This window comes from Sphaerodactylus townsendi, linkage group LG03 (assembly GCF_021028975.2).
Source record: "Sphaerodactylus townsendi isolate TG3544 linkage group LG03, MPM_Stown_v2.3, whole genome shotgun sequence".
In the NCBI taxonomy this organism is placed as follows: domain Eukaryota; kingdom Metazoa; phylum Chordata; class Lepidosauria; order Squamata; family Sphaerodactylidae; genus Sphaerodactylus; species Sphaerodactylus townsendi.
Window position 1 is genome coordinate 54,546,571 of NC_059427.1, and position 19,215 is coordinate 54,565,785.

The window sequence follows — 19,215 nt, forward strand, 5'->3', positions numbered from 1 at the left end:
GGCTGTCAAAGCTTACAGTAACCAAGCCTCTCGTTGCTTCATGGGTAAAAGCCCTTACTAGTTCCAATATTCAAGCAGAAAAGCCATCTGCCACAGTGGAACTATTATCTGCAGTGCCCTCAGAACAGGCTCAGCAGTCAGAAAAAGCTTCCTGCCAGCCACTGACTATATTGGTTCCATCTGTTCTGAGGTCAGATTTGACGTGAAGGCATCTGAAATCACCAATTCAGAAGAGGTCTGATTCAGAACCTCCTCCAAAAAAGCAAAGGTCCAAGACCAAGCATAAAGAAATTGTTTGATATCCAAGGAACTGGTTAAACCATTGAAAACACCAGTCACACAGAGTTTGAAGACCTTCCTCTTCCACATACAACATCAATCCTTACATTGCCAATATACTCTATTTTTGAGGGTGAATGGGAGAACACGTAGATCTAAACCTCCAGAATGCTGCAACTATTGATTCCAACTCAATCACCTTGGCCGACTTCTTGCCATCAGTTCCATGGCAGTGCTGTCTCTTCTTTTATCCTTTGCCATATCCACAGGAGTGGGGAGAACCATCTACAATTGCACCCCCATTTGTAATCTACACACCACTGTCTAAGCACTGGAACAGACCACCAATACCAATGTGGTGGGTACCACCAATATAACTTCCAGTTGCAGTTTCCATCTTCGGATCAGAAGAGGAGGAGAAAACCCTTTGAGGTACTAGCTCCAGCTTTTCTTCAGATTCTTCCCCTGATGAGGCTGTTGGGGATCAAGAACTGATCTCTCTAAGTGAAGACAATTTCTATGTGGAACAAATGATAAGGATGGCTTAGCCACAGGAGATACAAATTACAACTATGGATCCAAAGCCAGTAGATAAGAAGCTGGATCTCTATACTCAGACGCACCAGGGACAGTAGCTTTTTCCTTATTGGAATCCAATCTGGCAAAAGGCTATCTGGGAAAAGCCTTCTTCCATTCCAGCCACCTCAAAAAAGGTAGATAACATGTATAAGGTGCAGCAAGATGGCTGCTCCTTCTTGTTTACACGCCCTATGCCTCCAATGCTTACAGCAGGAGAGATGCAGCCGAAATTGAGACAGGATCCACATTCTACACCAACAGACAAGGAGGGAAGGAAGCCTTATGCAGTTAGTAGAAAATTAAATCTTCAAATTGGCAGCTAGCCTTAAATCCTCAAGTAGCCAACTACAAAGCTATTAAAAGGGAGCTTACCAACTCTTCCTATGGGGGAAACCTATTTCCATATTTAGATATGCTGCCAGAAGAAAAGAAATGTCTAGCAAAACTGATGAGAAGACATGAATGGTTACATTCCACAGATCTATCTCCAGAAACCAGGTCTAGATTAAAGGGTCAATTTTACAGGTTGCATCTCTGTATTCTGCTACAACAAATGAATACTTAGCCCAACTAAAGAGGAATGAACAAACTACAAGAACTAGCCCAACTACTGTTCCTCCCTTTAAACCGGGATATCAGCACAAACACCAACACCCTTATCACGACTACCGACAACCATATCAATATGAGGCACAGCAGTATCCTCCACAAAGAAGTTTTTCACATCCCCTTCAATCCATGGGGCAGTGGGTAGTTTTGCGGTGGTGGGGGACAACATAGCCACACCACCTCCAAAGAGGAATGGGGAGATGTGGCAAGAGAGGGGAAAAGACAAAACTCCCCCACAGCCGGAACCTCCCAGTTGTATTTCTATGGGCTATGCCTGCATTTTTGCCTAGAACAACCCCGTCAGTGCAAACTCCTGCAGCAGTGGCAGAATTCATGACCAGGCACTGCTGGCATTGGTGCCCCTGCGGATGGCATAGGGGCCACTTACACCATCTGGACTGGCAATGATGCTGGCAGCAGAGTCACACTAGCTCCACAGCCCTTGGTCATTAACTGGAAAAAAGTCAAAGTTATACCCTGCCCTGCACAGGAAACTTTGTTTACCGAGGTTAGGCATTCAGCTTGGTGATCTTGGTATAGTAAATTTGACTACTGGGATCCCATTTGAGTCCCTCTCTCCTCAGGTTAGTCACAGCGGATGCACCATTGGAGGGATGGGGGCCCCACAGTGGTAGGCTCTCAGTGACATGATTTCCTCATGGAAAGAGATTACATGTTAATCTGTTGGAGATGAGAGCCACACATTACTCTCTTAAATCATTTTTAGTTGCCCTTCATGGTCATGTGTGACAGGTGCAGACAGACATTACAACAGCAATATTTTATATAAACAAGCAGAAGCAACTGCAGTTTGGGATTGGGCTGTTTGAAACCAGGTGTTTTTGCAGGCGGTTTGTTGAATGGGCTCATACAATACCAAAGCAGACTTGCTCAGAAGTCTGGGCAGTGAAATGCATGACTAGTCCCTCGATTAGGAACCCCCCCCCCCAATATTTGCACAGTGAGGCTACCCTAACGCAGAACTGTTTGACACATGCCTCAAAAATAAGGCCCTTTGTTTCTGCTCACAAGTGGAGGTGAATCCTTATCTCTAGGGGATCACTTGAGGGGAGCACACTGTTTGAGCAAGATCTTCCTTTCCTAGCATACACTAGAAACAACTGTTGTCACTAACAAAAAGAAAGAATTGTACTGTAAACAGCTATCAGCTTCATCTTGCCTTCGCAGCTGTACAACTGACATCAGAAATGTGTGATATGTCCACTACCTATAGTCTGATGATCTCTATCTCTTGACATTTACGCTGTATGTGATTCAATCTCGACATTATAATTAAATCTGAACTGTGCATAACTGAGTAAACACAAGATGCATTTACTCACTTAGAAGTGCAATACAGAATCTCATTTCTGTGAACTGTTTGACAATTATGTTTTTATTACCTGTTTCCTTCTCCACCTTCATTCACAGGTTAATTTGTTTTATTGTATGATTTTTGTAAAATTGGAAAGCTTTAAAATGGAACTGTCTCATATTAATTGTGATCTACTTTAGAAAGTCAATAGAAATCCAAACATGAATATTTGCAACAGAAATATGCCACAGTGTCACTATGAATAGAGTAAATACAGGTTTAACAAGGGAGGTTCAGTAGCTGAAGCTTGGAAAGAATTTGGAAAAAAAATTTGGAAAGAAATTAAATGTTTTCACGGGCCTTTTAAATGTAAACTTTTAACTTACAGCTAATATTGCTATAGTTATCTTGAGAGACCTGCCCAAATAAGCTCCATCTAGGTACTCCTAATCTGATTCAATATCCTGTCTCTTCCAGCAGGTTACTCAGTGAGGGAACATGGTGACGAGTTGGCTCCCAGATGTTAGTCGCCTAACCATTTACAGATGGAGCAATCCAACTATTGCCAATGTAAGTTGTATGCATATTTGTTCTTACACATTTCATTTGCTTTCTAGTTGACAAAACAGAAACTGTACTAAGCTGAGGTGCCATTGAAATACTACAGATTGGATCTCATAAAAAGACTATAGAAGGAATTAGTGGAGTAGACTTTTTCCCATCTTGGGGGGTCACCACGCCCCAGGCGCATACTAATGGGTAACGTGGGGGCAGAAAATCAGCCCCTTCCCCCTTCCCCGCAGACAGGGCCGAGAAGACCCCGCCGTGCTGCAGAGGCCCCAGCCACTGCTGTCATCACAGAGAGGCTCGGAGGAGCCAGGCAAGCCAGCAAGGGCTCTCTGTTCCTCCCTCCCTCCTTTTATCTTCGTGGCTGGCCTGGAACAGAACTTGCTGACTCCCCTGGCTGGCTCCTCTGTGTTGTCTGGGTGAAGGGGAGGGTTCCGTGTCTTCCTCGCTTTCATACTTCCTGTATCGTTCTTCCTCTGTAGAGTCAGAGGGACAGCGAGAGAGGAAGTGTGAAAGTGAGGAAGACAGGACCCCTCTCCCTTCCCCCCAGACAGGGCCAACTGAAAAGTCCCTGGCATGCTGCAGAAGCCCCAGCCATCGCTGTCTGAACAGAGAGGCTTGGAGGAGCCAGGCAAGCCAACAAGGTCTGTTCCAGGCCAGAGGGAGGAGGAGAAACGGAGAGGGGAGGTCAAGTAGTTTAGAGTGAGAGAGGAAGTGTGAAAGCGAGACACAGAGTAGGAGAGAGTAAGGGAAGGAGGATGGGCAGTGAAGGAGCTGGGAGGTGGTGCAGCCTGCACGCAGCCCCAGAGAGTTGACAGGGAAAGTATAGAGCCTCTAACTCAGGGAAAGCTGCTGCGAGCCGTCCATCCTGTCACATGAGGATTCTTGTGGTTCAAGAAGCTGTTAGAGCTGCAGGCCCCGCCAGCAGGATCTGCCCGTCTCCAGGGCAGGATTCTTTGCATAGATCCCCGCCCCCCCTAGTCTCACAGATCCCATTCCCAGGATGCAAGAAAGACCGGCCCTGAGGGGGCTATAAAGCAAGGTAGAGCAAAGTGCATCTCTCTTAGATTAATTATGGTAGTTCTCCACAGCTCTCGGCCACCGCAGGTCTTTTACTTTCTCTTTCAAAATTTATTTCCGACAGGTAATTGAAGGAGAAGATGGCACTGGTAGACCCCCAAACTAATTTCCTACCCCTTCCTTATTTCCAGAAGGGCCAAGGGTTTTTATTCTTTCTCCCCTTCAGGATAAAAAATAAGGAGCTGTTGCCTCATTCTGTTGCTTGGAGCGCCCAGCCTCCTAGCTCTTGACACATGGGATATTTATTTTGCCATTGCCAGTCCACTGCTACTCAGTAATTAGTTGAGGTTTCATGAGCTTGCAATGCTGTGACTGGCAGCATTTGCAGAGATCTCAGCAAACATTGGGTAGCCCTTCTTATCTCCTTACCATCTGCTATTTTTTCTACTCTGATCTGGTACTTTTGTCACATTAGGAGGAGCAGTTTACAGGGCAGTTGCTAGATGATGACAGGATGCAATACCTAGCCAACTACAATCAATTAGAAGTAGTAAGAAGCAACCACACAGTGAAGAAGCAAAGACACAGCAATTTTTTTCCCTTAGAATTAAAAATGAGTTCCACAGATGGTAATTTCTCCTATAGCCTGCAAAGAGTCTTATTTAGGGAATATAATCAGTCGTATATTTGCTTTAATAAGCATTTTCACCCTATTTTATTGAAAATTATGGTATGTTGTTGGTTCAGATTATGATAGCAATTTTTATATAATGCTATATATGAAAGAGCAAAACTGTTACACCCTGAGACATGGACAATATATACCCCAAACATTTCCTTCTCTCTGGACACAGTGTGTAACAGACTTCCCTCTGTGATACACCTCTGAAGATGCCAGTCACAGTTGCAGGCGAAACGTTAGGAACAAGATCCACCAGACCACAGCCACAGATCCCGGAAAACCCACCAGAACCAGTTGAATCCAGCCATGAAAGCCTTTGACAATACATAAAACTGTTACACTAGCGCCTTAGAAAAAACCCCAAAGACCTGATTAGGTGAGTGAGGGGTTTTTTTTTACAGTGGATAATACAGCATTTTGCCAGTCAAAGAAACTCAGACGCGGAGGTTAGGAAAGATCTTGGACAACCCCTGCCATTCTGAGTAGACAATACTGAGACAACTCAACCAATGGTCCAAATCATAGCTTACATTTACCCTAAATCAGTGATTTGAATCCTTATGTATCTTACATTCGAAAATCATTCTGCAAAAAACCTAGGTCCTGCCACGATAGAAACACTTGGCCTCCAGCTCTGTCCAGTTCTGCAATGTTGCTGTATCACCTGAGTGCCACGTGCTCAGGTCCAGGGTCTGGGTAGCTGCTTTCATGCTGGCATCAGCACTGGCTACTTTTTTGTGGAAAATTTCAGAAGGTGGCAAGGAGTGGCTGGCTGAACATGGTGGCTCTTTGGCTGGCATTTTTTTGGTCCAAGGAACTGCAGCAAAGCAGCAGCAGGCCGAAGCAGGTCCCAGCAGCAAAGACTCCACATCAGTCCTGGCAGATCTTCGGCAACAGCCAGTCTTCATCAGCAATAGAGGGTCCCTACAGTGGCAGGGTTCAGGGGCAGCTAGCTTGGGGCACAATTGTTTTGCCTGCTGCGCATGCTTGTTGGACTTTGAGATGATCTGGTGCAAAAAACAGGACTTTGGTCACAGTGGGGGAGGGTGGCCTTCAGTTGTGGTGGGGAGGGAGGTTGCCCATATTGGGGGGGCACTCAGATTTTGCCCCGGGCTCCATTTTCCCTAGCTATGCCTCTGGTATTCCATGATGGTCTCCCATCAAAATACTAGGCAATGCCAACCCTGCTTAGCTTTTGATGAAATTGTACTAGCCTGGGGCATCCAGGTCAGGGCATCTATTGTAATTTTATATTTATAAATATGTTTCCAAAATTAAAAATACATCATTGGCAAGAGAGATAGAATGTTGACTCCACACTTAGTCCATAAGATTTAACATTAAATACAGAACATAAAAAGAATAACTGGGTAAAAGGGAAATATGAGAAAACAGCACATGGAAATACTAAGTCAGGAGATGGAATATTCATGAAAGAATAACATAGGAAAACAAGATGCTAAAACAGTCACTATGAATTTAGTTCATGCAGTACCTGTCGAAGATCTGAGAGTCCTTTGAGTATGGCCTGCTGCCTGTCTCTCACCACATTGGGATTAAAAAGTGGATCTCTCACATGGTCGGAGCTAAAAATCTGCCGTGGAGTATAAGACTCTAAAGGTAAATATAGACAAGAGTAACATCAGAGTTAATCAGTTTACACTTTTCTGTATGTTGTACAAGACTGAATTTAATGATTATTCTAAAATTGTGCCGATGGAAAAAGACAATACAACAGTTTCAGAAGAATAGAAGATGTTTAATGCATCTGTAACAAATCAGTGTATTTTTAAATGCTTTATTTTAACCACATTATTACTTCATGAGTTTATCACTAGAATATATTATCAGATAAACAACAGAAGCATATGAAGATACTTCACTTTGTATATTATTGTACAAAATGCAATTTGTTACACTCTAGTGAGCTGGTAAACATTCATTAATCTAGACACTTATCTAAATCCATGTTTTAGTACCATTTGGCTGTTGATATTGCGGATCATGTGTTGAAGGTCTAGTCATGGGTGCATCTGGATCCAGGTAATACACTTCGTTTGTTCGCACGTAGGGAACGAAGTATGCTGACGGTGGCCTTTCAATTTCAGCACTTGGAGCAGGTCTTTCACTTTGATAATGATCTTTATAGATATTTTTCTCTTTCGTATCATTGCTATTATAAGATGAAAAATCAGAAGCCTTTATTGGTCTTTGTGATCTGCTTTTAACTGCTGGAACAGGTGGTGAGTTGGTTCTGTGGACACACCATTATGAGTAAGATTTTAGAAACAGTTTTCTGTATGACATTCTCCCCCCCGCCCCCACCCTTGTTCTTTTGTTTCAGTTTATCATTCTTCCTGTTAATCTTTTTTTCTATGCATTAAGTTTACAATTTTCTTAATGTTTTGATCACAGTTATGTAAAATCAGTTGAATGGGGGCATGGGGAAAGCAAGTACAGAAAATCAGGGGAGGAAAGGAAGCATGAATTTGAGAGGGCAAGACAGTAATGAATACAGTGCTGAAACTTTATTCAAAATATGCAATAAGATCACAACTTGAGCAACTATAAATAGAGAGATTGATTTTTCTTGATAGTTTAGATTTGTTTTTTGCTTGTGTACATTTTTCCTGACTTGTTGAATTGTATCCAGCAAAGTGTGGACACTATTAAATTGAAATGTTCAGGACTGCCATGTCTTTTTACATCTTGGTTTATTCCAGAGGTGTATCTATGGAAAATGTAGCCCGGTGCAAAATCTGAGCTTTCGGTGCCCCCTGTATGGGCAGCCGCCTTCCTTCACCATGGCCAAACTTTTTTTACACCAGGTCATCTCAAAGTCACCCAGGGGGGACGGAGGAGGGGTGCAGATAACGATTTTCCACCCCACGCACGTAACTAAATGGCCGCAGCCCAGGGACATTTGACCCCATATTCCTCCTGGGCAGTATCCCCCGGTTTATTCCGCTCAGTTTCTGAAAAAACTCAGCTTACTTGAGCATTCAGAACTGTGTTCTGCCACAGCCCACTGTATAACATGGTTAGGAACAAGCCACAGGATGGCTTCAGTTAAGCAAATGTTTCCTGAGGGAATGCATTTGGAGCATCATAGTACTTTCTCTTGGCCTAACCTTCCACAGAAGGTTCTTGTAAGGGTAAATGAGATAACATCTATGTATGTTACCTTGAGGGAAAGGAATAAATAAACTAGTAATAGTAAGAATATTCTGTCAGTTTTGATGGGGTGGGAGTGGAAAAATGGGGTTTCAGTCCCACTAAACCATCTCTCACCCACTTATATTTACCCACTTATTTACCATCTCTCACCCACTTATACCAAAATGTATGTGTTTGCTTTACAGAATTCAATGGGAACCACTGAGAACTGCACCTGTCCTTATCTACTTAGCCCTACCACATACCTATATGGATTGGCCCTGGGCCTTGTTTACTGGACACTTGGGTGTAACAGAATGGTGGGATAATGGGGAAGAGGTGGGATACAGCTGTTAACAGGAAATAATAATTAGATTGTCTTCATTTGCACAAAAGTAACTTTGGTTTTCTATGGGATGCTGTACATTGTTTGGTAATGGGGAATTTTCTCCTCTGCCATTGTCATGAACTATCGTTTACACCATCATTTTCAGGGGTGGCATATCTACTCTGGAATGCCCTCTTCCTTGAGGTTTCTTTTAGGTGACACATTTTTTTCACTCAAGCTTTTCACATTATGGGTTCTATCTGCTTCTGTTTCCTGGATAGTTTTTATGTTATGTCCAATGGCTTGTTGTTTATATTGTGATATTGTTTTAACTGTAAGTCGTCTCAAGCAGGACTCTGAAGAGACAGAAATATCCTCCATACATAACAAAGTTTGGCTTTTACATTTTGGGTTTTCAAAAGAATTTTTTCTACCTAAAGACAATCTTCTGTAGGAGTGAAATTTACTGTCATCTGTACATTAAAAACTGATTTTCACCTGTTACGAAGAATACAGATTTTCTGTATTCAGCTACTATCTTTAATAAGGAGATACCTACCTTGGTTCCATTAAATTATTTTCTGATGACGATGGTTCTTCCTAAAATAAGACCAAATAATGAAACTGTAATTTTTCACCTCTCTGTGTTTTATAGTTAACATATTTATTTACCTTGTGGACTTGACTTAAAAAACAACCCACCTACAACTCTGTCATCTGTATGATTCATATGACTGTCAGTGAGAACCAGCAGCAGGTTTCTTAGGCAGGCAGGAGGGGGGAAAGAGTTCTGTGCTATTTTCCCAAATCAAAATGGTCTGTGGAGCTACTAACTGTCGTGTTGGGCTAAACATACCAGTCAGGACAACTGCAGAAACAAGGGCTTAATCCCCTTCTCCTTGTTCTGGAGTTCCAATCTGAACTGGTCCCCACACATCTTCTACAGAAAGAAAAACAAAACACTGAAAGACTGTGTCACGTCTGGCATGCCCAGTCAGTGACTGACTGCTAGTTCAAGAACCTGTAATATTTTGCCTCAGTGGGACCATTTAGACCCAAGGGTGCATTAGAATATCTTCATTGAACAAATCTGTATCATTTTGTACAAAATGTGTGCTGGCACACAAAATCTAGTGCCATTTGGTAGGGTTTTACCCAAATCTGATACCCTGTTCTCACAACAAAGAATGTGTGGAAATGATTCATGTATACACATGCATTCAGAGTCTCTGCCATCTATTTTATGACAGTTAAAATGTATGTATTTGGCTTTTTAATTATAGCTGTTAATGGCTGTTTCCACAATATTTGTATTGATGAAAAACTGGGAGTGGCATCTGAAACTGTAAAAATAAGTAAGTGGCCAGTTAATGGTAAGTTCACATGAAATAAATAAATAGTGCCCAGTAGTTAATGGTAAGTTCACATGAAATAAATAAATAGTGCCCAGTAAGTACTCTTTGGATTGCAGATGGCACAATAAATGCCATGTTCTGTTTGTCATTTTTTGTATGCCATGTCCAGCTCTTCTCCACAAAGCTGATTTTTGTAGCTATGTTGCATTTTTTTCAAATGTGATTCTTTATCCAGACTGTGTTTTTGTTCTTAATTATAGCTCTGTGGGATACAAGGGTATGAATCATACAGGACTGTACTGGACACAAAGGGGATAGACATTTTTACTCCACCACCAAGTTTTGTGAATTAAATACTTTAAGTTGTACTTCTTTGGCATTTTTATTAGATGCTGTGCATTTCCTGGTTCTAAACTTCAGTGCAAGAATGGTTATCCAACCATTTTTTTCTAAAGATACCAATAGTAGCAATGACATCACATAGCCACATGTCACAAACTTCTGCTCCTTAAGATATGTGGCTTTATTAATCATCAGTTTCAGCTGAATCTTTTATATTTAAGAATATAAAGGATGTGCCTTTATTTACCTCTTTAAAAGCTGTGATTCTGTGCATGGATTTCAGCAAATATATACAGTCTATTGAAGTAAGATATTAATTTTCAAATTACTTCACAGAACCTGCTAATTGAGAGTTTCCCTGCTTTTACCCTTTAATAGATTGTTGATTATGGTATCTCTTGATTCTTACAGATTAAGCCAACTTTGCCTATCTAAATCCATCATGTTTGCAATCAAAAGTTACTTAACATTTCTAAACAGAGAGGTGGCATGCAAATATCCCAAACAAATATTGATATCAACCAAAAGATGGACAGCCCAATCCAAATGGGGGAGGGTAAGCGCCAAAGCAGCTGGGAACGGCATGGTGAAGGCAGTACAGTGCAGCCTCCACTCCAAAGGTAAAAGTAAAAACCTTTCTACCGCCCAAATCATCCCTTAGTCGAAACAGGCTTATGTCATATTTTTGTGTGGTTTAAGTCTGTGGCTGCTGAGGATGGCATTCCTGGGCTAGAAGTCCTGTGAAAGCTGACTGATGTTGGCTCCACCCTTGGAAACACCTCTGCCCCACCCTTCAATGGCTCCCTTGTGTTTTTGCTCTCTCCACTGGTGGTGGTGGTGGGGGGGGGGGGGGAACGTGCTGACACAGGCATCCGCCACTCCCACCAGTTGTTTAAAAAAAAACCCTCCCTATCTGGATTGGGCTGTTAGAAATGCAAATCAGTCTCACAAGTGCATTATGAGACTTTGTTACTCTAGGAACTCTGGTTAATTTATCATAGCAAATCTTTTATACAGTGACTGGAGATGTGATAGAAATTTTCAGGAGTACTGAGTTTTTACCTTAATGTGGCTAGGCACATTATATACACGAACTGTACCTAATATATTTTAATTTGTATTTTACTGCATCTGAGGCTTCCATCAGTTGTCACCATGTAACCTGAGTCTCAGAGGAGAAGACTATAAATTAAGCAAGATAAGATAAAATAGATAACTGTTGTGGATGTACTCATATTTGTTAAACGAATATAGACTGAGATGGGGAAATGGCTTTGAAATCTTAAATTATCACCTTTCTTACTGGATTCATCTTATTCTTAACATTGTCTTCATGATGAGGTGAGGGAGATGGATCTGGAGAAATGCTTTTCTTTTGACAAAGATTGCCAGGGCTGTTTCTTTCAACCAGCAGGAGCAGTTCCATTTGACGCCTTGCTTTCTTTTCTTCTCTTTGTTTTTGAAGACACCTTGGATATCTTTCTGATGCTGGAACAAATCTTTTGCAAGGTTTGTTTATGTTCCAGTCCGGCTTTTTCTCATTGCTTTCCAATGATTTGCTTTCCAATGGTTTAGTATGTTTTGGCTTTTGAATAGTTGGCTCATTTAAATTGCTATAGTTGACAATATTTTCTTTCTCTGAAATGTTCTTTTTATCTGTATACTGCAGCTCTTTCTTAGATTTTTTGGTGTTAGAGTCCACTTTATATTCTATAGAAATATCTGGAGACATACAGTTAACTCTTCCACTCTTAGTTTGCCCAATGTACATATTCGTGTTAACGTTATCTAAAAGGTAAATATAATATATGCATGGGTATTCAATGCGCTCCAATGATTTATATTTCAGCATTTTACATTTATACTTATTCAAATATTGACCCAAGTGCTTTTCTTTGGATGACTTTCAGCATAAAAGAGCATTTTTAAAGCTAAACAGATAAGTGAAGATTAATCAATGCTTTCTGTAAACTGAAAATTATGACTAATAAATTGTAGCCTTAATATGAAATATCATTGTACATTTCCATGAAAGTATTTTCCTTATTGTTTTACAAAATGAATGTTCATATTCCCTTCTGAATTTTTGTTTTCCTTTCAAGAAATAATTTTCAATAACAAGTGTTATGAGTATTACTTTTATTAATAGTAATAACATAAAACTGTTTCATATTACTGCTGATTTATCTATTGAGGAACATATTACTGATCTTTTAAAAAGTATTCCTGGTCACCACTAATTCCTTTAAGTCCAAGAATAACTTTTCAGTTCTCTCCCTTCTCTCAGAACTCTCTCACAAAGTCCCCACTCCGACACTCCTGCTGGGTGACCTTGAGCTAGTCACAGTTCTTCAGAGCTCTCTCAACCCTACCTACCTCACAAGGTGTCCGTTGTAGGGAGGGGAAGGGAAAGGAATTGGAAAGCCTCCTTGTCTCCTCACAGGAGAGAAAGGTGTGGTATAAATCCAGCTCTATTTTAGACACTGTCCTATTTCAAACACGCAGTCCTATTTCAGACCCTGTCATAGCTGCACTGAAAACTTCAACATTATCTCTCTTGTAGAATTCAAATGATCCGAAATGATAGCCCATATGCTTGCCATTCTGTTCTGCCTAAAGGATAGTATTGTTAAATTCACAATATATTGCGAAGAGTCAGCATGATTTGCTTTCTTCTCTCCACAAACATCTCACTGGCCAGCAATTTACCATATCCTGCCACCATTTGTTTCTCAACTCCCCGCTCCCGCCCCACCAGACAGCACATTATTCCCACTGCACATAAGGAATAACATAATCAAAGCTATAATAAACTCTAACATCCCACTGTATATTCTGTAGTTTAAAAACAAAAGTTTATGATGTATTCGGAATTTGCTTCGCGTAACTTCTCAAGTAGCACCGCAGACCTTAGGAATAGATGAAGCATAAGTGTGGATGCTTTAGCAAACTAAATATGAGAATCTTGTCCCAAGTTTAACATCCAAAATATTTTTCTAGCAGTAGGAATTATGTTATGATTTAATAGTAAAGCTATTTAATCGAAATATCTCTAGAATAAAGTACCTTTTTAATCTGCAAGAATATGGAAACTCTATCTAATCACTGACCACATTACTTCCTGTGCCATTAAAACCTTAATCAATAGATCAAGAAAATGAACATGGTACTTAATGAACTTGTGTACCTGTCTGCACAGCAGTGTCCTTCCGAGGAGAGAGGACAGTTTTGACCTCTTGATTTACCATTCTCGTGTTCTCTGCAGAACAATGATCATGTAGTTTGATGACATCTGAAAAGCCATTCAGGTCAATACTCTCATTCAATATATCACCTGAAAAAGACAAAAAGCAAATAACATGATCAAATAGTCAGGATACTAGAATTAACATTCTACCTAATTGACATCAGCTTAATTCATTTTTAATTTAAAATGTATGTTTCCATTTTAATGCCTTCTTATGTTGCTGACTATTTTTAATCATTGTATTGTTCTCCAGGGTCGGTATAGCATGAATTTTACACTAGAAGTGTGGGACAAAAACTTTTGTAATATTGTCTGAACCAAGCCATTACAAATTACAAATGCTATGCAAATTGTTAAAAATAAGGAACAGCAGTATAATACATTTTTACTAAAACCAACCAAGCTGTCAAAAGTTCTCCAGAACTCACCAAGGGGGACTGTTCAGTCCAAAGAAAAAAAAAGGATGGGAGAGAAAAAGATATTCCATGATACTAAAGAAAAAGTTATCAGCTGTGCTTTTCCAGCATGTCCTGAAACATTTATCTCCCTTTCCCTAATTGTTTTATTAAACACCCAGACTCAGTAAGCATTCTGGAATACCCAAAAACTTTCTGACAATCGGATTGGCCCTAATAAAAATGTATTACACTGCTCTTATTGTTTGGAACACCAGGTTATTGTGTTTGAAATGTTGGAGGCCAAAGGACGCTTTCTCATGGTGCAAAAAATCCCCTGCGGCCCCCCTCCCCCTGGACAAAAAGTGTCAATGATGCTACTTGAAAAACATTGCTTCATCAACCAACTCTACTCAACACTGGTACTTACTACTACCAAGATTCTTCTGAAGTTTGGAAATATCATGTCCTTTCTGAGCCAACTCTTTAATACGCTGTTCTTGTTTCAATCTCTGGGCTAACTCTTGTGCTCGTTGCATTGACTGATACAGCTCATTTGTTTTAAGGGTCATGATCTCCTATCAGAATGAATGGAAAATATATAAGGACATTAATAAGAGATCAAAGGAAGAAACATCTTTTAAAGATCTCTTAGAGATCTGAATACTTCTTTGACTTGCAGAATGTGGGATTTTTTAAATGCATGTGGCCAGTGACGTAGGTATAGATCTTTTATGGGGTGGGTTCAGTGACTGAGCTGACTTTCCAGCTGTTCCATTCTATGCATTGTTTCAAACAAGCCAGACATATAATGGGAGGGGTCTGAACCCGTGAAACCCCCCTCCCTTACCTACGTCCTTGCATGTGGCTCCATAGTGCATAGCTGCATGCCTACCTCTTTTTGCTTTTGTCTGAGCAGATCATCTTCAAACTGCTTTTTCATCAACTCTTGTTCTCTTGCAAGCCGGCATTCTTCTTCTTGCTCTTCCCTCTTCCTCTGCTCTTCTTCAAGTTGTTTCTTCATTCGTTTTTCTTCTACTTGAGCCATTATGGCTTTCTAGGAGAATGATAAAATGTTTTTAAAAGTAATGAGCAGGTAGAATATGGCCTCTGGAAATGGTTTAATGTGACTATAATCTCTTTTTTGGGGAGGTATGCTGGAGATATGATAACTGGCTTAATATGTTAGTTGTGTATTGTCTCAAAATAAACAGAAATAAAGTTCTAAAGCTAAAATACTCTTTGTGTATTATCTTCTATCAGACTCCTCCCCTCCCCCAACATGCTACCAATGGAGTCACCTGAACTAGATTATTATTACAAAATAAATAAAGTAGCCTCATCTTTTACAGCAGCTGCACTGTAACACTTCCTAATAATTTTTAAAACACATTAGCAAAATCCATTTTCAGACTACACTTGGATTCAGCAGGGATACCATTCAATAGAAAATAATTTATGGTTCCCTCGACCAAAGTGACTTCTAAGAATTTTTAAGCTACATTAGTGGCTGGGAACATCTGTTATCACAACAGGGACTTTTTGACAGAGTGTTTTTATAGGCACAATATATGCAACCTGGCACTCGTGCATTTCAGCTATGTCCCAATAATTTTGCACAAAAGTTCTTTTTCCTAGCTATGAGATTTCAACAAGCCACACAGAGCAGCTGAATACTTGCCCTACTGGCCATACTAGCACTACTTGAGCCACTTGACTCTCTCTTTTCCACCTCCTCCAAATGGCAAAGCAGACATAAATGTATACATGCAAAAGGAAGGGGGGAGCAGTTCTGCAGGAAGTAGGGGTGCATGTGAAAACAATAGCACTGTTTAGCTGAATTCGTACACTCGGAATAAAGGAAACCTCTCAAACTGCAAGATGAATGGTTCAACTTAAAAGGGTAACCTGAACCAGCTACAAGAAAGAAGCCATGATTCAGAAAAAAGAAGCCTTATGTCACAGAGAAAGCTTAACACCATTGCTACATCTCCTATCTTTCCCTGTGCTGTTTTTATCTTTACTGAATGATAGTGCCTTTTCTGGTTTTCCAGACATCAGGAAAAAAGTGAGATATAAAATACCAAGCCTGATCAGACGTTAATGATTATACCTGATGTTCTAACTGCTTCTGCCGCCGTCTTTCTCTTTCCTCAAGTTGAGCAGGATCCAAAAGTGCAGTCATTGAACGAAGGAAACTATGAAAAATAGTATTTAAAAACAGAAAGCATAATCTAAACAAAGACATACGTGTGTGTATTCAGAGCCTTATGTAGGAGTGTAGAGAATCTTTGACAGTTCTGTATATCAGCTTTTATTTCACAGTAATTTCACTTGTGCTCATAATAACTATGGAATGTCAGTGCAGTAAGGTTAAAGAAAATTATGCTGCTGCTATAAAGTGCTGGAAAATAAACAATGAAAACTAAGGGGAACTCTCACCTGCCTTTCTGACTAGATTCTGAAATATTGCTCCCAACTGATTTTCCTGAATTTTCCACCTCTGTAGGTGTGGGATGGCATAAAGCTGTAGGTGTAAAAGTAATTGAGTCTTGAGGCTCCGGTGAAAACTGTAATGTTTCAATCGACTTTTTATATGTTGCATTTAAAGGGTATTGTGAGGAAGCATAAGCATGATTTCTGAAAGAATCAAAATGCATCGTCCATCGGTCATGCTCTTCAGCCTAAGAAAAAGATGAAGCAACAAAATATTAAGAATGTTCATATTTAAAATATATATTCTGCTTTTATATAAATGTAAATATATTAAAGATTAAGATTTGCATATTAGATTTCCTGTATAACTGTTGAGAGCTCATAGAAAGTGCTAAAGAGATTCACAGTGCTAGGTATGCTGTCCCATAATGGGCTGTTGAAGTTTTGGGCTGTATGGCCATGGTCTGGTAGTTTTAGTTCCTAATATCTTGCCCGCATTTATGGCTGGCATCTTCAGAGACATGTCACAGTAAGAAACACATCTGTCCACACAGTGCCATGGAGCGAAATACATCTTACTGTGACATGCCTCTCAAGATGCAGCCATAGATGCGGGCAAAATGTTAGAAGCTAAAACTACCAGACCACGGCCACACAGCCCAGAAAACCTACAACAGCCAGTTGGTTCTGGCCATAAAAGCCTTCCACAATATATTGTCCCATAATTGTTTTTAAAACAGTCGCATGCAACCTTAGGCTAAGCATCTTTGTTCAGTTGCTTGGACTGTACAAAGCACAAGCAGAAAGTGCTTGTGGTCACAGATCTCACCCTCCTCCCCTTTCCTCCAGCAGCCTGGGTGGCTTCTCCAAAGCCACAGTGGGGTTTGGGGAGCTTTGTGAACTTCATATGCACAGGAGGCTGACATGAGAAAGACTGAGGCAATTTCAACTGATTCACTCTCCTCACTGCCACCCCACACATTGCATGGTATTTCGTCCGTGAGTAGTATGCAATACATAGCCAGATGCTTATTGGCCTGATTTAACTCTTCCTCTCCTGAATGAGTCTGGGGTGGCAGGAATGGAAAGCAGGTGATATATGCTTTCTTATCTGTAGACACCAAACCACAATTACCTTTGATAAATCACTTTTTTCTTCTTTTTTACGTAGTTTTGCAGCTTCCTTTTGTTTATCAAGCTCTTCAAGCCACTTTTTCTGTTGTTCACGTTTTACAGCACTGAAAGGATGCTCCACTGGAGCTGCTTCCTAAAAAAAGAAAAATTGTACTTCTGACACTTCAGTCGGATTGTTTTTAACCTGTTTCAACTTTTTAAATAAAAACACTTGAGCTGTCACTTAAAATGTTCTTTCCTGTTTTTCACATTTCCAACATACATTCAAAATATCTTTATGCATTCTAGCTAATTTCTCTGGTGACATATGCCAATACATCACTTTATAGAAATTCTCCTTGAAGCTAGAATTTAACGTGAATTTGAAACATGAAATCACAAATTTTCCCACTGTTCTATTTGTATATTATACCCTAAAACTCGAACCCATCTTCATAGGTTCTTTCACTTATTCTTCCTCAAATTTCAACAATTTATACATTTTAGCAATAACATGCTCATAATTTGTACACAATTCTACTTCAAATTCAGCTTGGCTTGCTCAAACTCATAAGATCTTTTGTCCATTTTAAACAGTTTTGATAACTGTATTTTGTAAACTACCTTGAATATGACTATAGAAAGTTGGTAAATACTTTAAATAAATAAATTTTTAATAGTAATTGTCCATTAAAAAACATTGGCAAGTAAAAGATTATTCTGTAAATTAGACATTGGAATGCACATCATATATGCATGCAATCCTTGAGAATCTGCTGAAATTCAAGCACGTTTTATAAATCACAAATTCCCAATTTCCTATAATCCAAATTTTAAGACAGTAACTTTGATCTGTTAATGTAGTCAAAAGCTCATAAAATATAGTACAGGCAACATAAGCATTGACTAGCCATATATCAAGTTTTTAATATAACATTCTTAGCTTATTTTTAAAAACAGGTTCTTATTATTTTATGCAGCTGTAATAAATTACAGGATTCTTTAATTTTGAGTCCACTACTAGGACATTGTCTTAATACCCACATTAAGTTCCAATTAATAGTCATTAGCATGTATCTGTCTAAATTATCACAAGTTAATTTGAATAGAATGGAGCTCAGATGGGATTCACCTCATCAGTTTCCTGTCAGCATGGCCAATTGGCCATGCTGGTAGGGGCTGATGGGAATTGCAGTTCCTGAACATCTGGAGAGCCGCAGGTTCCCTACCCCTGACCTATACAGTTCTTCAACGTTCTATAAGATATTTTTTGTTCTTTTAAAACAAAAACTACTTTTTTGAAAATATTACTTTTAATGCATGTATACATTTGAAGCTAAACTAGAATGCAAAACATGCTGGAAAGCCCGTTTTTCCAAATACGCTATGACACAAAGACAGTAGACAATCTTTAAATATCCCCAGAATTAACAGAATCAGAGATGGAAGTAGCCAATGTATCTAATCACACCTGTACCCTAAAAAGTGCCCACTGAATCTCTTGGAATATCTTTTAGGCAGACCATCCCAGAAACAGAGAAATGCTTCACCTGAAGTTGCAGGCTTAAATACAAAATATTGCATGCAAGTACTTTCTTACCCCTAACACAAAAGATGATCGAATAGCAGCTGGCAAGTCTGGAGAACTGAAATTAGAGAACTGTCCAGTTTGGCTGCTTGAAATACTGGGTGAAGGTTCACTAGCCTCAGTGGCTGAACTTCTACAAATGAGGATATCGTCTGTTGTAGAACTCAGATCCTCTGAAAATGGCATCTACAAAGGAAGTAATTT

At 39.9% G+C, this 19,215-nt stretch overlaps 1 protein-coding gene across 2 annotated transcripts in view; it reads right to left on the bottom strand.

The window, feature by feature from the left end:
* CCDC66 (coiled-coil domain containing 66) overlaps positions 1-19,215 on the bottom strand; it is a 42,416-nt gene that overhangs the window by 11,848 nt on the left and 11,353 nt on the right. The window contains exons 8-18 of one of the 2 annotated variants that reach the window (XM_048488168.1): positions 19,024-19,197; positions 17,446-17,577; positions 16,317-16,558; positions 15,988-16,072; positions 14,770-14,931; positions 14,305-14,452; positions 13,420-13,566; positions 11,527-12,020; positions 9,095-9,135; positions 7,031-7,305; positions 6,547-6,665 (exon numbers count right to left, since the gene is read on the bottom strand). In XM_048488168.1, coding sequence (XP_048344125.1) covers positions 6,547-6,665; positions 7,031-7,305; positions 9,095-9,135; positions 11,527-12,020; positions 13,420-13,566; positions 14,305-14,452; positions 14,770-14,931; positions 15,988-16,072; positions 16,317-16,558; positions 17,446-17,577; positions 19,024-19,197 — 2,019 coding nt within the window. The remainder of the gene's footprint in view (positions 1-6,546; positions 6,666-7,030; positions 7,306-9,094; positions 9,136-11,526; positions 12,021-13,419; positions 13,567-14,304; positions 14,453-14,769; positions 14,932-15,987; positions 16,073-16,316; positions 16,559-17,445; positions 17,578-19,023; positions 19,198-19,215) is intronic. The other variant, XM_048488169.1, reaches the window with a different exon arrangement.